The sequence below is a fragment of the Ruditapes philippinarum genome, unplaced genomic scaffold (assembly GCF_026571515.1).
Source record: "Ruditapes philippinarum isolate M1 unplaced genomic scaffold, ASM2657151v2 ctg3342_1_1_1_1, whole genome shotgun sequence".
Classification (NCBI taxonomy): Eukaryota; Metazoa; Mollusca; class Bivalvia; order Venerida; family Veneridae; genus Ruditapes; species Ruditapes philippinarum.
The window spans coordinates 283,161-303,604 of NW_026863859.1; the positions used below are offsets into that span (position 1 = coordinate 283,161).

Sequence of the window (20,444 nt, forward strand, 5' to 3'; positions counted from 1 at the left end):
AATTAACATTTATCAACGTCATAGATTCAGTGTTGCATCTCTAAATATATCAAAATGAAAGCCGGAAGGTATTATATTTTAATATTTTATCAATGAGATATTCCGCTATAACCCGTTTCATATTTCGGTATTTAAACATTCGAAGGCCGGATGAAGTGCTTTTACGAGAGTCCCCATTTTTTTAAAAGTGGATCACCCGCATTTTTAGTAAATGCAAATTTATTCCAAACAAAATGTAAATATGTTTAGCCTTTTCTTGACCTTTTATTATGTTTAGTTTTGTTTTAAGTTTGTAAGATGTGGTGAAATAATAACTCTGATATCATCTTTAAACAATGACCGAAAAGACAAATATTTGAATAAAATAATTGATAAGAAAATAATTGTTTTGAGATTAAGTTTCATTTGAGCCGCGTCATGACAAAACCAACATAGTGCGTTTGCGACCAGCATGGATCCAGACCAGCCTGCGCATCCACGCAGTCTGATCAGGATCCATGCTGTTCGCCTACAAACCCTATTACAAGTAGAGAAACTGATAGCGAACAGCATGAATCCTGATCAGACTGCGCGGATGCGCAGGCTGGTCTGGATCCATGCTGGTCGCAAACGCACTATTTTGGTTTTGTTATGACGCGGCTCAATTATTAATGAATCCTAGAAAAAAACGGAAGCTATATATGTGATTGTAATAAATCTCGGGGCAGAAACACTTGGACTAACTGGTGCTGGTACCATTCGAGGATATCAACTCGTGACCAGAGCAGATGCTCACACTTACGACCTCTGGATTAACCGATAGACACATATATACAGCTACACTTATATTATGTTTCAGACTGCATACAAATGTTATTTTCTACGTAATATCAAACATCCATTCTAAGTAGTGTAAAATTATTTTCAGTTCAATGACATAAAAAAATAATATGAAATATGTAAAAATATTTTCACAGTGGGTGAACGGAATCACTTGCGAGTGTGTATGGTTTATTGCGACAAAAAATGATCAGAGTACATGTACCATTTCTTTCGAGCACAGAAAGCACGAAAGAAATAAATGGAGTTTGTTTGGTGAGATTTGCTTTCCTTAGCAAAAAACGTTTTCAGTTAAATACAGAAACAGACGTTTTATTGATGTATTATCGATGTATTGTACTATCATAATATAAAATATACCAGATGTGTGAAGTTGGCGGCCTAGCGGCCAAAATATACCTCAATCATTAAATATACATGTATATTTAAAAAGAAAATAAAGAAAAGAAGAAGCTACGTTTATGTACCGGTTGTAACCCTGGCAACAGAGATCATCTGCCTTGTGAATGTGTGATTTACGAATTAATTACCATGTGTCCACAATAAATCGCATTCCATAATTAAAACGCCAGTAATCCTAAATTCGTAAAATAATTCCCTAATCATTAATTCTTCACATTGTTTACACTGTGACTACTATTTTAGCTTCTCACTGCTTTTATAGTAACATAAAATCAGAAATCCATTTCAGTTTCAATATATGTACCGTTTTACTTTACGGCATGTATTCATGATATAATGTCGTACAATTAACGTAAACGGGCAATCATTATTCCATGAGGTTTCCATCAAAGATCCCTCCTTATTATATTTTCCATTTACAATCGTGTCATTCACAAAGCTTAATTCAATTCGTGTATCGACTTCGATTCTAAGTCAAAAATAGCTCGAGTCCGACATTGAGCGCGAGCTTTTTCAGATATCTGTCGTCTGCTATAAAAAGAAATCGTCTGCTGGCTCTACGATTGATCTGTTGGTTTATTCATACACAGACGACGATGTTATTATGAAAATATTCCAGCATGACATAATTTTACGATTATTGCCAACATATATGATAATTAAATCCAAAATGAACCTATTCTGAACTTTGGCATTTCACTCAAAAGAACCTAAAATGTCTTAGATCAATTTTTGTCTGTTTTCGGACAAGAAAAACTGCTTTTCAAAAATATTTCTACGTAACATTTTTCCATAACTGACTCGTTCCAAAGAAATATGGTAAAATATGTTCATGGCAGAATCTGATATGCCCTTTAGTACTTCCCGTTCCTAAATTGGTACAATTCACATTAAAAATATCCAGATCTCTTACGAGACACAAATATTGCTAACTTGCATTAAACTGCACTTGTTGGCCCATAAAGCAAATCCATAACATCATTGATTTTCCTATGATGTCATTAACTCCCATTAAGTTTATTATTGAAAAACATGGTACCGACCCAACCGTGAAATGCATAACAAGAAAACAGAAATACAGGTCAGCTGATGTGCACTCGATAACATTATACAAAGAAACAACAACAACAACAACAACAACAACAGCAGCATCAATAACAACAACAACAACAACAACAACAGCATTAACAACAACAACAACAACAACAACAACAACAACAACAACAACAACAACAACAACAGAAACATCACCAGCAACAACAACAACAACAACAACAACAACACAACAACAACAACAACAACAACAACAACAACAACAACATCATCATCATCATCATCATCATCAACAACAACAACAACAACAAACAAGTAGAATAGAACATACATGTATAATTATGAATTTGCATATAAAGAAAAACATGACTGCTTAAAAGACTTAAATTTAAAACAGAATTAATGTGACCAACTAAACGCTTAACAGAGAAATCAATGTGTTCTTAGTCTATCTTACTTTGGAATCGTCAAAGACGCCAAAGCAGAATAACTATATCAAATTGACTATCAAATCAGAATCAGATCGACGCGGTCGGGCTCCGTCGTAAATGCAAGATCACGCCCTTTGGGGGCGCATCAGGGTAAAATATAAATTGGCCGGCTGTCCAAGCTTCGCATAGTTTGCCCAATTACTTTCAAAAATTACTCAGTATGTTTTGACTGAATTTCATTAAAATGCAAACTTATTAATTCCTTGTGCAAAACCGTAATTTCGCACTTTTCAGTCAGTAAACCATTCCGCAAAATTAAAAAGCATGTTTTTTTTTATTCATGCAGATTTATTTATAATTAATACATGTAATATGTATGGATATACATGCTTGCAGAATGTTAATATACATGTAATTATTCAAAGAAGGTTTCTATTGCAGACGACATTCTCCATTTTCACCCCTCTCTTCCATTTACTATCATTTAGAATTAAATTAAGCATCATAGATATTATATTACTGCAAAATCAATTCCAAAGTTTTCCCCAGTCGTCCATATGAATTACGATATTACGATGATTTTCTATTTATAGTAACAAATTAAACGCAGTTCATTTCGCGAAAAGACATTTTATATCCGTATATTAAGCAGCAATTTGTATAATATACTTTTTGTTAATTGATCATTCGTGAAGACAGCTTAAACGCAAAATGACCTCAGCAAAATGTAGCATTCTAAAACTGGAACAAACGCACGTCTGACATTTTCTGTAAGACATTCTAGAATGATCATTAACAAAAGTCAGCATATTCTTAGACTAGCCCTTGCAAAAGGTATTTATTAGACTTTTCCATGATTATCATTTTGTGAAGAAGTCTTCAAAGCTGTTTTTCACATTTTAAGTAAAGTATTACTGAACTTTCCATGTTTATTATTTTGTTAGGAGGTATTCTAAAACTTTCCCATGTTTATCATTATGTCGGGAGGTATTCTAAGACATTCCCATGTTTATCATGTTGTCTTGAGATATTCTTTGACTTTTCAATGTTTATCATATCTTTTCAAGACTTGCCCATGTTTATCATTATTTCAAGAGGTATCCTTAGACTTACCCATGTTTATCATTATTTCAAGAGGTATCCTTAGACTTTCTAATGTTTATCATTTTGTCAAGAGGTATTCATAGACTTTTACCAAAAGTTATTTTGCACTTAAAACCATATCAATATCTGGTCAAGTGTTAATTGAACGCTCAAAGATTGGTTATTTTTATTAATGGTCAAGAGACATGGTCTAATATTTCACCTTATGACTGCATTGGGAAGGTAATCAATAAGGACGTCTGCGAAGTTGTTTCTTTATATGGTATTTCGTACCATGCTTTGACACACAACATAAATTATTCAGCAGAATGAAGACCTCTAGTTCGTTAAATGAGATAATCTTCTCGCTTTTGTAATCTCTTGGGTTTCTGCAGAAAGGTGCGCGTGGCATTTATTGTCCATTCAGCATTTCTAAAAATAGCTAGTGTCATATGTATACAGGGAAACAGTAAATGAGTCGGAATGAGAACCAGCTTGGGTATTTGAGACCCAGCTTAGATAGTTGACATGAACATGTCATAACTAGAAACACGTCTTTTATGTAAATGGAGGCAGAATTAGGTTTAAAAATATCATAATAGTTAACAATATTTTCCCTTTTTTGGAAAGCTTTTTATCATAATTGATAACCAATGAAATTGCTTAAAATTGGCAAGTTCTGTCGCGCTAAACTGTTTAAACGGGCTATAAAATAACCTAATGATGTATTGCAAACATATAAAATTGTCTGGACTTTGAACTTTGTCACATTTCTGCGAATTTATAACCCTGTCAATCACTTCAAAGCTTCTTGTTGTGGAAACTGGGGTGCGGAAGGTGAGATGTGCTGTGTATGGGAGTAGGTTGAGAGGAAGGGTTGATAATCTTTGAGACACAAACTTGTCATATGTATTAAATTTACATAATTATGTAAAATGCGCCGAAATAGTTTGGAGTCATAGGTTCTTAATAATTTTGAAGTAACATTCGAGTAGAAACAGAATATAAAAAGTAAGAGATTAGCATGGTATAAAGTACGCGAGATAGTCACCAGGATATGCTTTTTTGTTTTTGTTTTTAAATATATTCATTTGATAACACAAGAAACTTGTTTCATATATTTTAATTTCCTTACATAATCAAGTTTCTGACATTACAAATTGATATTAATTAGAAACCAACATCTGCCGTTATGCAGATTACGCATCATAACTATAAATAACGTGTTAACAACGCTAAGTGAGGTGGTAACCTGGAGGTTAGTTTATTGGCTTCTCTTTCACGGGGTCGTGGGTTTGAGCCCAATTAGGGGCAATACCGTGAACATGTTAATCCAGGGAGCGGACTGGACTCTTACAAATTTAAAGAGTTCCAATTAAAGGACTCTACAATTGGAAAATCCAATAAATTCCAAGATTTAATCTTAATCGCAATAAAACAAATAAAAAAATACAATCAAATTAACTGACGGTCCTCTGTATATGAAGTAGATGGAAAATTTTGCGTAGACAATTATTGACAAGATTTTCCGTGCTTGACGTGACGACATCCATTAATCGTTAAGGTGTACACTATTCTCATAAAAACTTTGATAAAACAATAACAGAGAGCTGGCCAGAAAGGTTTATGTATCAAATACAACAAGAACAATTGACAGGTATGTCGGATGATAAGCAAATAAAAACCTGGTATTGTCATGTTCGTGAAGTTGGCAGCCTAGCAGCCTAGCAGCCTAGCAGCCTGAAGTTGGCAGCCTAGCAGCCTAGCAGCCTGGCAGCCTGAAGTTGGCAGCCTAGCAGCCTAGCAGCCTGGCAGCCTAGCAGCCTAGCAGCCTAGCAGCCTAAAGAAAACTAAGAATAGTACATACATGAAAACCGTCTGAAATACATTAGTAGCACTTCTTTAGATCATTCCACGCCTTTTTCAATATCGTGATCTTTATTTTTTAAGATGTTGAACTTTATCGTAACATATTTTTTTTCATTCTGACGCTTCGAAATTTGAAGTTAGCAGCCTAGCAGCCTAGCAGCCTGGCAGCCTAGCAGCCTGGCAGCCTAACAGCCTAAAGAAAACTACGGATAATACAAACATGAAAACCGACGGAAATGAGTCGGTAGCACATACTTAGACTATTCCACGTCTTTTTTCAGTATCGCGAACTTTATTTTTTTAAATATTGAACTTTGCTTTTTTTTTTAATTTCCTCTTCGAAATTTGAGCAGCCTAGCAGCCTAGGCTGCCTGGCAGCCTAAATAAAACTAAGAATAGTACAAACATGAAAACCGTCGGAAATACATTAGCAGCACTTCTTTAGATCATTCCACGCCTTTTTCAATATCGTGATCTTTATTTTTTAAGATGTTGAACTTTATCGTAACATATTTTTTTCATTCTGACGCTTCGAAATTTGAAGTTAGCAGCCTAGCAGCCTGGCAGCCTAGCAGCCTAGCAGCCTAGCAGCCTAGCAGCCTAGCAGCCTGGCAGCCTAACAGCCTAAAGAAAAGTACGGATAATTCAAACATGAAAACCGACGGAAATGAGTCGGTAGCACATACTTAGACTATTCCACGTCTTTTTTCAGTATCGCCAACTTATCTTTTTTAAATATTGAACTTTGCTTTTTTTCTTTACTCTTCGAAATTTGTGAAGCTATCAGCCTAGCAGCCTGGCAGCCCTAGCAGCCTGGCAGCCTAGCAGCCTAACAGCCTAGCAGCCTTGCAGCCTGGCAGCCTGGCAGCCTAAAGAAAACTACGGATAATACAAACATGAAAACCGACGGAAATGAGTCGGTAGCACATACTTAGACTATTCCACGTCTTTTTTCAGTATCGCCAACTTAATTTTTTTAAATATTGAACTTTGCTTTTTTTTTATTTTACTCTTCGAAATTTGAGCAGCCTAGCAGCCTAGCAGCCTGGCAGCCTAAATAAAACTAAGAATAGTACAAACATGAAAACCGTCGGAAATACATTAGCAGCACTTCTTTAGATCATTCCACGCCTTTTCAATATCGTGATCTTTATTTTTTAAAGATGTTGAACTTTATCGTAACATATTTTTTTTCATTCTGACGCTTCGAAATTTGAAGTTAGCAGCCTAGCAGCCTGGCAGCCTAGCAGCCTAGCAGCCTAGCAGCCTGGCAGCCTAACAGCCTAAAGAAAAGTACGGATAATTCAAACATGAAAACCGACGGAAATGAGTCGGTAGCACATACTTAGACTATTCCACGTCTTTTTTCAGTATCGCCAACTTATCTTTTTTAAATATTGAACTTTGCTTTTTTTCTTTACTCTTCGAAATTTGTGAAGCTATCAGCCTAACAACCTGGCAGCCTAGCAGCCTGGCAGCCTAGCAGCCTGGCAGCCTAGCAGCCTAGCAGCCTGGCAGCCTAGCAGCCTGGCAGCCTGGCAGCCTAAAGAAAACTACGGATAATACAAACATGAAAACCGACGGAAATGAGTCGGTAGCACATACTTAGACTATTCCACGTCTTTTTTCAGAATCGCGAACTTTATTTTTTTATATCCCCGATATACTGGAGGTGGACTGGTTCTCTGTCGAGTATGTCTCATGGTATTTTTTTACGAGTTTTTCTCAATGTTTACTGTACTTCATGCATCTTCATATTTAGATGAAGATCCGCGAATCTTCTTATATAGACGAAGAGGTGAAGATTGATTGCAAAATAGCATGAATAATAAAAAAAATGCATTTCGTAAATTAATAGCCTATAGAAATTTTCTAACATTTAGTTTAAATTAAATTCCTTTAACGGCAAACATTCACGAATTCAAAAACATAGCTTAACGCCGTTTTCCGGTACTTTCTTTACATTCCTGTTGGAAATTCCGCTAATGGAGTGTAATAACAAAATCTTCGTTTTTGGTAGTTATTGAATTAACAGATACTACTATGCAGGAAAATAATTTAATATCATTTTAGGAATATTTCCTTACAAAAATAAAGTAAAATAAATAAGTTTAATCACGTTTTCTCGTTATTTATTACTGAAGATGCCACTACGACTGTTTTAATTTCATTGAATTTCAATTTAAAGAATTCAATTTTAATAAAAACATTGATAACTTTCAAACATGACAAGTTTTTTTCAACTTAAACGGCGAAATAATGATAGAAAAGTAAATATATAGTGGTATATACTTTATTTGGTGTAGAGGTAAACCCGTAACATACCGGAAAACGGTGACGAATAAGTCTATAAACTGGAGTCAGAGTAAAGGAATTAAATATTCATATATGGAGCAATCACCTTTTAAACATCTTTATAGATCCATGAAAACAACATGTATTTAATACATTTTTTTTTTTTTTTTTTTTTTTTTTTCTTTCACTTTTTTGCTGAAAACACGAGAGCCTAAACCCGGTGCGTAGTTTGCGTAACGCACTTACGTGAATAAAATTTATCAAGGAAAATGAAAATAATATAATGTATAATATGATGTGAAATTATCAGCATAACAATTACAGAGGCATGCAACACCGCCCCATTATTTTGATGTGTCGTACGGGTATTGTTCTTAAGTTCAGATAATCTTTATGTTCATTTTTGTGTTCGTTTAAACATATGCATTATATATCTCTTTACATTTCAACACATTTTTATCTTAACAGACCTTAAATGAATATGCTTTAAACATCGTCAACTTCATTATAAACATATCCATACAAAATAGCATATCATAAATAACTCAGATGACGTCACTTATTGTCCATAGACAGCGACATTAGTAGCCGAGAAAAAGTTCCAAGACTTAGACTACTTCCTACGTTTATTCGAAATCATGTTAAATCCCGCAATAACAAAGCATCAGAATGAAAAAAAAAATAAAGTTCAATATTTAAAAGAATGAAGATCGCGATACTGAAATAAAACGTGAAATGGTCTCAGTATGTTCTACCGATTCATTTCCGACGGTTTTCATGTTTGTATTATCCTTAGTTTCCTTTAGGCTGTTAGGCTGCTAAGCTGTTAGGCTAACAGGCTGCTAGCCTGCCAGGCTGCTAGGCTGCAAGGCTACCAGGCTGATAGGCTGTCAGGCTGCTAGGCTGCCAGGCTGCTAGGCTGTTAGGCTGCTAGCTTCACAAATTTCGAAGAGTAAAAAAAAAGCAAAAAAAAACAACAAAGTTCAATATTTAAAAGAATTAAGTTCGCGATACTGAAAAAAGACGTGGAATAGTCTAAGTATGTGCTACCGACTCATTTCCGTCGGTTTTCATGTTTGTATTATCCGTAGTTTTCTTTAGGCTGTTAGGCTGCCAGGCTGCTAGGCTGCTAGGCTGCCAGGCTGCTAGGCTGCTAGGCTGCTAACTTCAAATTTCGAAGCGTCAGAATGAAAAAAATATGTTACGATAAAGTTCAACATCTTAAAAAATAAAGATCACGATATTGAAAAAGGCGTGGAATGATCTATAGAAGTGCTACTAATGTATTTCCGACGGTTTTCATGTTTGTACTATTCTTAGTTTTCTTAAGGCTGCTAGGCTGCTAGGCTGCCAGGCTGCTAGGCTGCCAGGCTGCTAGGCTGCTAGGCTGCCAGGCTGCTAGGCTGCCAGGTTGTTAGGCTGATAGCTTCACAAATTTCGAAGAGTAAAGAAAAAAAGCAAAGTTCAATATTTAAAAAAGATAAGTTGGCGATACTAAAAAAAGGCGTGGAATAGTCTAAGTATGTGCTACCGACTCATTTCCGTCGGTTTTCATGTTTGAATTATCCGTACTTTTCTTTAGGCTGTTAGGCTGCCAGGCTGCCAGGCTGCTAGGCTGCCAGGCTGCTAGGCTGCTAACTTCAAATTTCGAAGCGTCAGAATGAAAAAAAAATATGTTACGATAAAGTTCAACATCTTAAAAAAAAAGATCACGATATTGAAAAAGGCGTGGAATGATCTAAAGAAGTGCTGCTAATGTATTTCCGACGGTTTTCATGTTTGTACTATTCTTAGTTTTATTTAGGCTGCCAGGCAGCCTAGGCTGCTAGGCTGCTCAAATTTCGAAGAGGAAATTAAAAAAAAAAGCAAAGTTCAATATTTAAAAAAATAAAGTTTCGCGATACTGAAAAAAGACGTGGAATAGTCTAAGTATGTGCTACCGACTCATTTCCGTCGGTTTTCATGTTTGTATTATCCGTAGTTTTCTTTAGGCTGTTAGGCTGCCAGGCTGCTAGGCTGCCAGGCTGCTAGGCTGCTAGGCTGCTAACTTCAAATTTCGAAGCGTCAGAATGAAAAAAATATGTTACGATAAAGTTCAACATCTTAAAAAATAAAGATCACGATATTGAAAAAGGCGTGGAATGATCTAAAGAAGTGCTACTAATGTATTTCAGACGGTTTTCATGTATGTACTATTCTTAGTTTTCTTTAGGCTGCTAGGCTGCTAGGCTGCTAGGCTGCCAGGCTGCTAGGCTGCTAGGCTGCTAGGCTGCCAACTTCAGGCTGCCAGGCTGCTAGGCTGCTAGGCTGCCAACTTCAGGCTGCTAGGCTGCTAGGCTGCTAGGCTGCCAACTTCACGAACATGGTATTGTCGGGGAGAGATTTCTGTGTAATGGCAACATAAAGTAAATTAAAGTGTATCAACATAGACATCATCAGACTAATGACTTAATCAATTCTGAGTACATAAAAACCTCGACACAAAGACACTTCATTTACAGACCACCGCTCTTACTGGCCATATGTAAACCTTGGAACTTGTTTTTCTTTAAAGACCATACAAATTTACATACCACATTGAGAAAAACTTTTAAGTAAAATAATAAGTGTTTAAACACCATGTGAGTAACCATCGCTTTAACGGATACCTCTGTTTACAGGCTACATACAAAACTACTTAAAGAACACTTCAGTTTACTAATACATACAGAAAGGATCACATCAACAAATCATTCTCCGCTACAACTTTCATTTTTTACAGGCCATATTTGTGCAGAAACACGTTTTAAGGGGCTCGTAGAATGTCATAATGTTTCTTCATATATTCATATATGTTTGTCACATTTTATTCAGTTTTGTTCACTGCAAACGGAATATAGTGGGAAAAACAAACAAACAAACAAACAAACAAACAAACAAAATCCCCCCCAAAATCATCTTGCTTGCGGTATTACTTGTCGACAAAGACCATGTATATTCTTCTTTATTCTTCTTCCAAACAATGGCCTTTATTGAGAAGTTTTAGCATACTCTTAATTGTAAAATGTCCCTAATCATCCAAATATCGGTTTTAAAATGTGGAACACTAAATTTGCCAATGATTTATAAAGAGACTCCACTGAGTTTTTAAATACTTTTTTTTTACATGACGGGATGGAAAATATGATTTATGTCTTATCCAATAACTTGTGTGCACATTTTCAGCTTATTCCCTTAACCATGTTTTACCAGAATAATCTCTTTTATTTTAAAAAATGGCAAAAACATGAAAAGCGTTGCAACGCTTTTCACTCAATTCCGGCCAAGACTTACTTAAAAATGGATTTTCCATTTAATTCAGAGTACATTTCTTTGTTCTCCTTTGCAGATTTTTCCATTCTAAGCGCTTCACTTGATATTTATAAGATTTTCAAATTTTATGTTTTTATTCCTCTAGTTCTCAGCTGAGTTCCTTTAAACAATCAGTATAAATAGCGCTGTGTTTACGTTACAATATAAATTCTACAGGCAATAAACATAAGTGCAAACTGCAAAGAAAAAAAAATGTTTTAGCCTACATTTGTTAAGACTTGGAAATAAGACAGGGTAACGATACACTTGAACCAACCAGTCTATTATAGATGTTGCTATATTTAGATTATTTATTCTCGCATACAGCGCTTGTAATTGCTTTTTTACTCGTGTGAAATAGCTTGTAAAACCGGATTATTTCAGTACGGCTTATTGCAGAGGTTATCAATGACTCATATGTGTAATATGTAAACAGTGTAAACGATTTCGCGAAGAGGATGAATTTCATTACTTGTTTGAATATAACTTGTTTTAAATTCTATTCAAAAACAGTTTATTGATTCATAATTCTCAAATCATTGTTACATTTATAAATTAGAATCTTTAATAAATAGTTCTGATCACTTAATTTTATTAAAACTTGCGTTATTCTGCAAATATTATTATTTCAAAATTCAAATATCTCATTCTCCTGTATGACATGATTTTTAAGCTTATTTTGTTACCTTTGTATTGTTGTATTAACATATAAATAATTTAGATAGCATTAATGTACGAAAAATCGTGTCCAAAGAGTATAGAAAAATCAAATACCTATATGTGTTATATGTGTTAGTCAAAAATCTTCTCATTTTATAAAATTTCAAGTATTTATATTTCGTTAATCACTTTTGAATAACTGTATACATTGTTCTAAACTTTTTATAGCCTTGTGCATATAATATGCCTTGGTTTTGAATAAAATCTTGAAATCTTGAAATTAATAAATGTCGCCAATGAAGCTTTCAACATATCAACATATAATACTAATTGAGTTGCATATTTAATTAATATTTTCAACAAAGAACAACGAACACAATTATAAATAGTTTATATAAGAATAGACAAATTAGTATTTCAGTTTTTATTATCGATATTTTTGGACAATCTCCACACCCTTGGGACAATTAAGGGACTTTCGCGATGTATGCGCAAAAGACTGGGAACTTTCATATGAAGTGGTCTCTTAGATAGATTCTAAGTATGAAATATTATAAACAGTACAACAATAACAACAACACTTAGTCTAGACGATCGAGAATTTGTTTTCCTTTCTTTCAAGACTTTTGGAAATGGCACTTGTCTCTATTGGGCATGGAAAAAAAACACCAGCAATTCGTGTTTACAAAAACAAAAGGCAAACAAAATTGCTAGAACAGTAAAAATATGACAAAACATACCGTAGAATAAAATGTTACAGTTATAATTGGGTTACTTAAAAGTTCGAACTAATAGGAATACATAATAGTCATAGTCCGAACCCACGGTACACAATCCGTATAATATTATACTACATTTACGGATACTGCTATCCTGGGTTACCGAGCGTAACTTAATGCATGACGTGACAAATTCGTCAATACGGGGTACAATCCATTGAACATACTCTGCTAATTTTACGTTTTTCAAAAACAAATTAAGTGTTAAAATGGTAAACCAGGGTGAATCTTATCTCGTGACCGTCATAAATTTAATTCAAGTATATATAATTTATTCCTATAAAAATGTGCGTTTATGACACGCTGTTCTGTTGTATAGGTACAACACGTAATTAAAACGCAACTTTAACAATGTGAATCAGTTATTTATTATATCAAAGGGTCAACTGGAAATGTTTCACGTCGTTAAGGATGTAATAAATAGTATATTCTTACGTCATGCACGTCAGAATTATGTTTGAGCCAAACGTCAGGAATTTGTCTGAGTAACAGAGCCAGGTAAAATGTGCAGCCTGACCGGGGCTCGAAGTTTAGACCTTGTGATCACTGTTGTCCAGCTTTAATTATGAAAATGCCTGACAATTAACTTCCTCATTTTAAATAAATACCCACTGGATCGTTACAGTTTCACAGACTGTTGTGAAATACATGTACATGCATGTATTTCCCACCAATTTCTGTTGTGAATATACATCACTCTTCGATCTGACTCAGAACATTACATCAGCACGGTCTGAAGTCCGATTCAAAATGAAAGGTACGCACAACCAAGTTGGTATTCGAACCAGAGACCTTCAGAACATTTTTTTTGAAAACATATACCTTCCTACATTAAACTACCGACCGCGTTCACAATTACTCCCCTATATCAGCTCAACCAGTTCAACACTGTGGCATCTATGCAAAACATTTTCTGCAGCATGCGTAAGGAATTACAAAGAACAAAATTACACATCTGTTAAACGCATCAATCTTGATTTACACTTTTTTACTAGCTCTACCAGGCAGTCTTTGCCTATCTTCAAGGTTGTAGAAAGTAGTATAGAAATAAAGATATGTTCGGCACTCTTTGATCAATGCTATTAAAGGTTTATTCCCCTTTCAATTCTTAACTCCTGTTACACAAATTAATAGAGCAATGCGAAAACTATTTAGACGCCTTTCTGGTAATATAGAAGGGGGCGTTATTTAGTTATTAATTCATTTGGCATATTCTAACCTTAGCGGGGAAAAGAAATGAGAAAAGTCATCTTTTCTTGACTGTGATTTAATTTGAATAAAGAACACTATTTTCTAATAATGATGACGATGATGATGATGATAATAATAATAATAATATCAAACAACAACAACAACACCAGCAGCAGCAGCAGCAGCAGCAAAAACAACAACAACAACAGCAACAACAGCAGCAGCAGCAGCAGCAACAACAACAACAACAACAACAGCAAGAATGTTGATAATAAAACAACAACAACAACAACAACAGCAAGAATGTTGATAATAATAATAATAATAATACTTCAAACAATAATAATGATAATAATAATAATAATAATAATAATAATAATAATAATAATAATAAGAAGAAGAAGAAGAAGAAGAAGAAGAAGAAGAAGAAGAAGAAGAAGAAGTAGAAAAAATGCGAACAATTTCCCTTATTTCAATTTGTCTCAGACTTTATAATGACGTTTCCGAAAACGCAAAAGACGGGTTTTGAGCGTAGATAGCTAATTTTCCTGTCTCAAAGAATAAAATTGCGTGGCGAGCCAGTCTAGACCAGCTTTCAGCTAACATATGATGGTTTTGATGGAAAATTAACCCTTTCGCCTGCCTAGCGTGTGTCCTAGACTTGCATGGTATTGAACTTAAAACTGTCAACTGTTAATTTGATTAATTTCAATTTTAAAAAAAGTACATTTCAGCGAACTAAAGTAAAGTGTTTGGTCCGACTGTATTGTTATGTGACAGTATGGTGGCTGATTTGTGCCATGTCGCATTTTTGCTCCGCGGGATTCCAGGCGAAAACCCCAAAATACGACAAAGTGGTGACTTTGTCGTTTTATCTCGTTTTCGCGTCTCGCGACAAAGTAGCCACTTTGTCGCATTTTCGTGTTTTCGCCTAAAGCGCCGCGAAAAAAACGACATGGCACAAATCAGCCACCATAATACCAATAACATGGATCTGTATAGTTATTGCCACCGGCGTTTAAAAAGTTTACGTCTTACTGACCGACCGACCGACCGACCGACCGAGTTTAACGATTTTAATAGTCACATCACCTGTCATAATATGCCACTAAATAAAATATACCTGTTAAATAGGTCAAATGTGCAGACACTATCGAAATAATGACTACTATTTGATGTATTTTCCGATGAACTGTGAGAGTAATATGTGTTGAGGTTTTGATCATGGGGTACTCATAGGATGTTCACTGGGGGGGGGGGGGACTGGGGGCGGGGGATCGTGGTGTTTGACTGATAAATAGTAAATGTATCGAAACAATAATTGCATCCCCTCTATAATAAATAAATTTTGAACGGTAGTGTACCGTGAAGCTATAACTTGCATTGCCGAAAAAAAATGGGAGAATCACCCACACTTGTTAAGTTCCGGGTGAAAACTGTAGTTTGAAGATAAAAAAGTACAATTTTTGCACAAAATTTTCGCTTCACTAATTAATATAGAATGGAGTAATTGCTTTTCAGTTTTGTATAAATATTCGGTCAATTTGATTAACAGATAATTTAACTATACAATCCGCGGCAGTGTATAAAAGTACGTAAATTGCCTACTTACTTTAAAAGTTAATGCATCCACAATTAAAATTGTATCTTAAAATGATATTTTGTGTAGGCTCGGTAGTTAAGGTAAATGTGGAAAAACACATGAATATTCTATGATATACAGACGGCAGATTTTGTAATGAAATAAACTAATATCAAATATGTATCAACTATATTCAAATTAAAGTAAGTTAATGAATGAAATATTGAAGAAAAAAAAACTGGTTTTCAATGACGAAAAACAAGAAATTCTTGTTCGGGTAGTTATAACATACAGTACTTTCATAATAATTGATTAAATGACACCAGCAAAAAATAATATGCATATGAAATAGTTTTGTAAGATATCACAAAAAACATCCTAAAAGTGGGCGTTAATATACGAAAGACCGGAAAGACAACTTCGTGAATTCATGAAGTTGAAATCATGATTTAACGAAGTTATTTTTATAGTGGAGGCGTCGTGGCTGAGTGGTTAACGTGTCGGATTAGTAATCTAAGGATTGCTGACCGCGTGTGTTCAAACCCTGTCAGGGTGCAAGCCGTTGTTTCCTTGTTAAAAAAAAATTGACATTGCTTAGTATTGGTTGGTTCCGGGAACAGATTCAAGACTGTTTCAAAAAGCTTATTGCTTCCAACACAATCGAACTAGTAAAATAAATATGTATAAACTAACGAAGTTAAAATCGTGAATTTACAAAATCGGAAATTCATGCAGTTGAAATGTCCCCTCAGGTCTTTCGTACTAATGTATGTAATTATTACTTATATAATCGTCACAACTCTGTACATTAACATATGCTGACAGGTTTAATTAATAATTACATTCGTACTTTACCTTTGCATTACATTATTAATAGGACAGTTTCCTGGTGATTATTATATACATACAACATATGAATGGTTTTTCAACCAACAATGCACACAAACATGTATTTTTCTTGTATTATCTTCACACCAACAATATTATGGCCAAAGACAAGGCAGACGACACATGTCCTATGCAGGCTATACTCTGGCATCGACCCCGGGGTCTAAACCAGGGGTATATACTAGTATAATTATATAAGGTTCATACCGTTTTTCTTTAGTGAATTATATACAAGTTTACATATCCATACATATAGGGGTCTAAATCTAAAGTATGAACAGAACAGAACAGAACAGAACAAACTCATTATTCCCTCAGGTAAATAAGTTCAGTATGAGAAATAAAATAAAAAAGCAGGCTTAAGTTTGACAAATGTGTATAAGTAATACGTCAATGCACAACACAATACGTGAATGAAGACACGTGCAATGTGATATGTCTGAAAACCGGCACGTGCAAAACCGTGTTTTATCACAATCATAACCAATCAGCAAGTTGGAAGAGTAAATCAAAAGACCTTCTGGACAGCTTAAAGTAAAGATGTATCTCTCTCTGGTATGCTAAAACTGCCAAAATTGAACATTTTCAAGATTCGAACCAACAGCGGCTAGCGATTGGAAGTAAAATTGCTTTAGATTTTATAAGTTTATGTTCCAGATCGTCTGCTTGTTTCAAAAGAACAATAATCACTGATGTTATAAAACAGTCAGAAAAAGATATTTTTAAAGTATTTCTCACCCTAAACTCTATGTACATGCCCTCGATCCCTTCATCAGTCGGATCGCTCGATGTGCTCGACGATTTTCTGGTACGCTTGAATAGCGACATTTTTACACCTGGTCAATTTACTCAGAATGCAACACAGGAAAAATAATCTCACTTGTCTTAAGATTGATATAAAGTATCACGAAACTGTCGTATATATATTGTGAATAAATAATTTCAAGATTACACTGTTTTTATCTGTTTATTACAGTATAAAAGCGATTGTAAAATATTTTAAGATAGATTCACATCGTAAATCATGCCAAATTGAAGTTATAATCCCAATAAAGTGTTGTTGTTTTTATATCCTAACATTAGAGATATGTTCCGATGTTCAACTAAACTGTAAACACTACAAAAACGAAAATAAACAGCCCTATGTCAACATGTTTATTCTGCGTTTAACATTACCATTAAAATGTTACTATAATAACTTTACATTTTCACGGTCGCTATTCCATAAAACATTTATTCTATCTCGTCTATAATATCTCACACGCTGGTTTTTAATTACACATTAACTTTCGCGAATCTTTTTGTACATAATAACTGTACTTTTATAAAAATTATCATAAAGACAAAATAAGAAAGAAAAAGAAAAAAGGGCGATCAGATTCGTTTACCACGTGACAAACTAAACACAAGTAAACTGTTAATCACATATTAATCCATATATGAAAACCGGATTTCCCACGAAAGTCACAAAATTTAATGTAAACAAATAAGTACTTCAGGGGAAAAGCGTAAAATTTTATATTTCCCTTTCATGCAAGGCCGAATAGAAACTGTTCTGGTGTATGCGCATATAATCAATTTTATCCTCTCCAACCATTAAATCTTGATTTTATAACCCAAATACACGTTTCGCTGGATTAAACCCATTAAAAGAAAGTAACAAAGTAACCCGTTCAACAATAGTCCCGACAGCTCAGTTCATTTAGTTTAATAAAGCAGCCGCAGCTAACAAAATAATTGTTAACTTTAACAGCATGCAATGAAATCACTCGCCAATGTCAAAATGGAAATTGACAGTATTAAATTAGATAATTCGCCAATGACAAAATTATATTGACAATAATAAATCAGATAACTCGCCAATGACAAAATGGAAATTGACAGTATTGAATCAGTTAACTCGCCAATGACTGCATGAAATGCGATAATTCGCAAAAGGTAGCGTGATTTGAGATAAATACCTAATGACATTATGGAATGAGATAATTTGTCAATGACAGCATGAAATGAGATAACTTGTCAATGAATGCATGAAATAACTCGCCGATGTTAGCTTAAAATGAGATAACTCCCCGATGTCAGCATAAAATGGGCTTATCCACTAAAGTCAGCATGAAATGAGATAACTCGCCGATGTCAGCATAAAATGAACTTATCCACTAATTTTAGCATGAAATGAAATAACTCGCCGATGGCAGCATGAAATGAGATAGTTCGTCAATGATATAGCACGTAGTGAGATAATTTGCAAATGCCAACTTGAAATGAGATAGCTCTCCAATGTCAGCATAAAATGAGATTACACGCCAATGACTGCATGAAATGCGATAAATCTCAAATGACAGTATGAATTATGACAGTAAGTACGAACTAGTAACTTCTTCACGTGAATAAATTCGAGGATCCTAACGGGGTTCAAACCCGTTAAAACCCGGTCACATACAATTGATTCGAAGGCAATAATATTAACCTATCGTCCATTGAGGTACAAAGAACAGCATAATAAATTTGCAAATAAATATTACCTCTTACATTAAGGGAATACGCATATACAGTTTTACATTTATTTAGTAGTCTGTGAGCATGCCGCTTTTGAAGTATGTGCGTCATAGCCGTCAAAAATTAAATTTATGATTTCCGACATACACCATCATGCGCGCTTTCATGTTTAAATTTCTGACCCCGTGAATGACATGGAAAAACTCCAAACGCTTACAATCTTATATAAATTAATTACAACTATGTTAATTTCTTATTTTTTTTCCAGAATATCTTCATTTTATTAACACATTATTTTGACAATGTTATTCTGAACATCTTAGGTTCGCATATAAATTTGATAAAATTTCATCGTCAGCAAAATTCAAAATAGGCCAAGAGTATTTTCATTTTGTTTCATAACTGAAGTCTTCATTGAATAAAATTCAACTTCGTTAGATGATCAAACTGTCTTCCCCTTTAGACCAACACAAGTGAAATAAGACACATGTACACGAGAGAAATAAGTCACCTGTAGACGAGCGAAATAAGACACGTGTACACGAGAGAAATGAAATATTTGTACACGTGATAAATAAAGACACTCGTATTCGAGAGAAAAAGACAAATATACACGATAGAGAAATAACACACATTTCCAATTGAAAATTAAACACATGTACACGAGAGAAATAATACACATGCACATAAGAGAAGTAAGTCATATGTACTCGACAGAAATCAGACAAATGTACAAGAGAGAAATAAGACCTGTACTCGTGAGAAATAAGACACTCGTATATGAGAAAAAAGACACATGTACACGATAGAGAAATAACACATGTACACGTGAGAAAATAAACACATGTACCCGAGAAAAATAAGTCACCTGTAGACGATAGAAATAAGACACTTGTACACGTGGGAAATAAGTCACTTATACACGTGGAAAATATGAAACTTGTACACGAGAGCAATAAGTCGCCCCTTGAGAAAAATGATACACATGCACGTGACAGAAATACATGAAAGTCATATGTACAGAAAACAGAAATCAGACAAATGTACAAGAGCGAAATAAGACACATATACACGAGATAAATTCGACACCTGTACACTGTAAAGATATGAACGAGCATTCTCCGGTTGTTTAAATGAGCTCTCAGATTTCATAACATATAAGTTTCTGGGTTAATAAGATTCAACAATCGACTGGTTAAATAACCAACCAACACTTAATGCCGGATTTCGTTTATAGGATATAATTAACTTTCTACCAATTTAACTTTCATTTTATTTTAATTTGCCTTTACAATAATTGCTTCAGACGACAGACAGACGTTTGAGTAATATGTTATGTATATGAGGGACAATCGGTTTAAATGTAAATTAACCACTGTCCAAACTTGTGAATGAGCCGCGTCATGACAAAACCAACATAGTGCGTTTGCGACCAGCATGGATCCAGACCAGCCTGCGCAGTCTGATCAGGATCCATGATGTTCGCTATCAGTATCTCTACTTGTGATAGGGTTTGTAAGCGAACAGCATGGATCCTGATCAGACTGCGCGGATGCGCAGGCT

General features: G+C 34.6%; 1 protein-coding gene across 6 annotated transcripts in view; it reads right to left on the reverse strand.

Moving 5' to 3' along the window:
- Positions 1-20,444, reverse strand: part of LOC132723569 (neo-calmodulin-like) — a 193,041-nt gene that overhangs the window by 18,379 nt on the left and 154,218 nt on the right. The window contains exon 1 of one of the 6 annotated variants that reach the window (XM_060708311.1): positions 17,121-17,265. The exons of 3 other annotated variants lie outside the window; for them this stretch is intronic. In XM_060708311.1, the coding sequence (XP_060564294.1) occupies positions 17,121-17,210 (90 nt within the window). In that variant the 5' untranslated portion in view covers positions 17,211-17,265. Of the gene's footprint in view, positions 1-1,286; positions 1,310-1,349; positions 1,374-17,120; positions 17,266-20,444 lie in introns of those variants that run through there. 2 more of the 6 variants (XM_060708315.1, XM_060708317.1) reach the window with 2 other exon arrangements.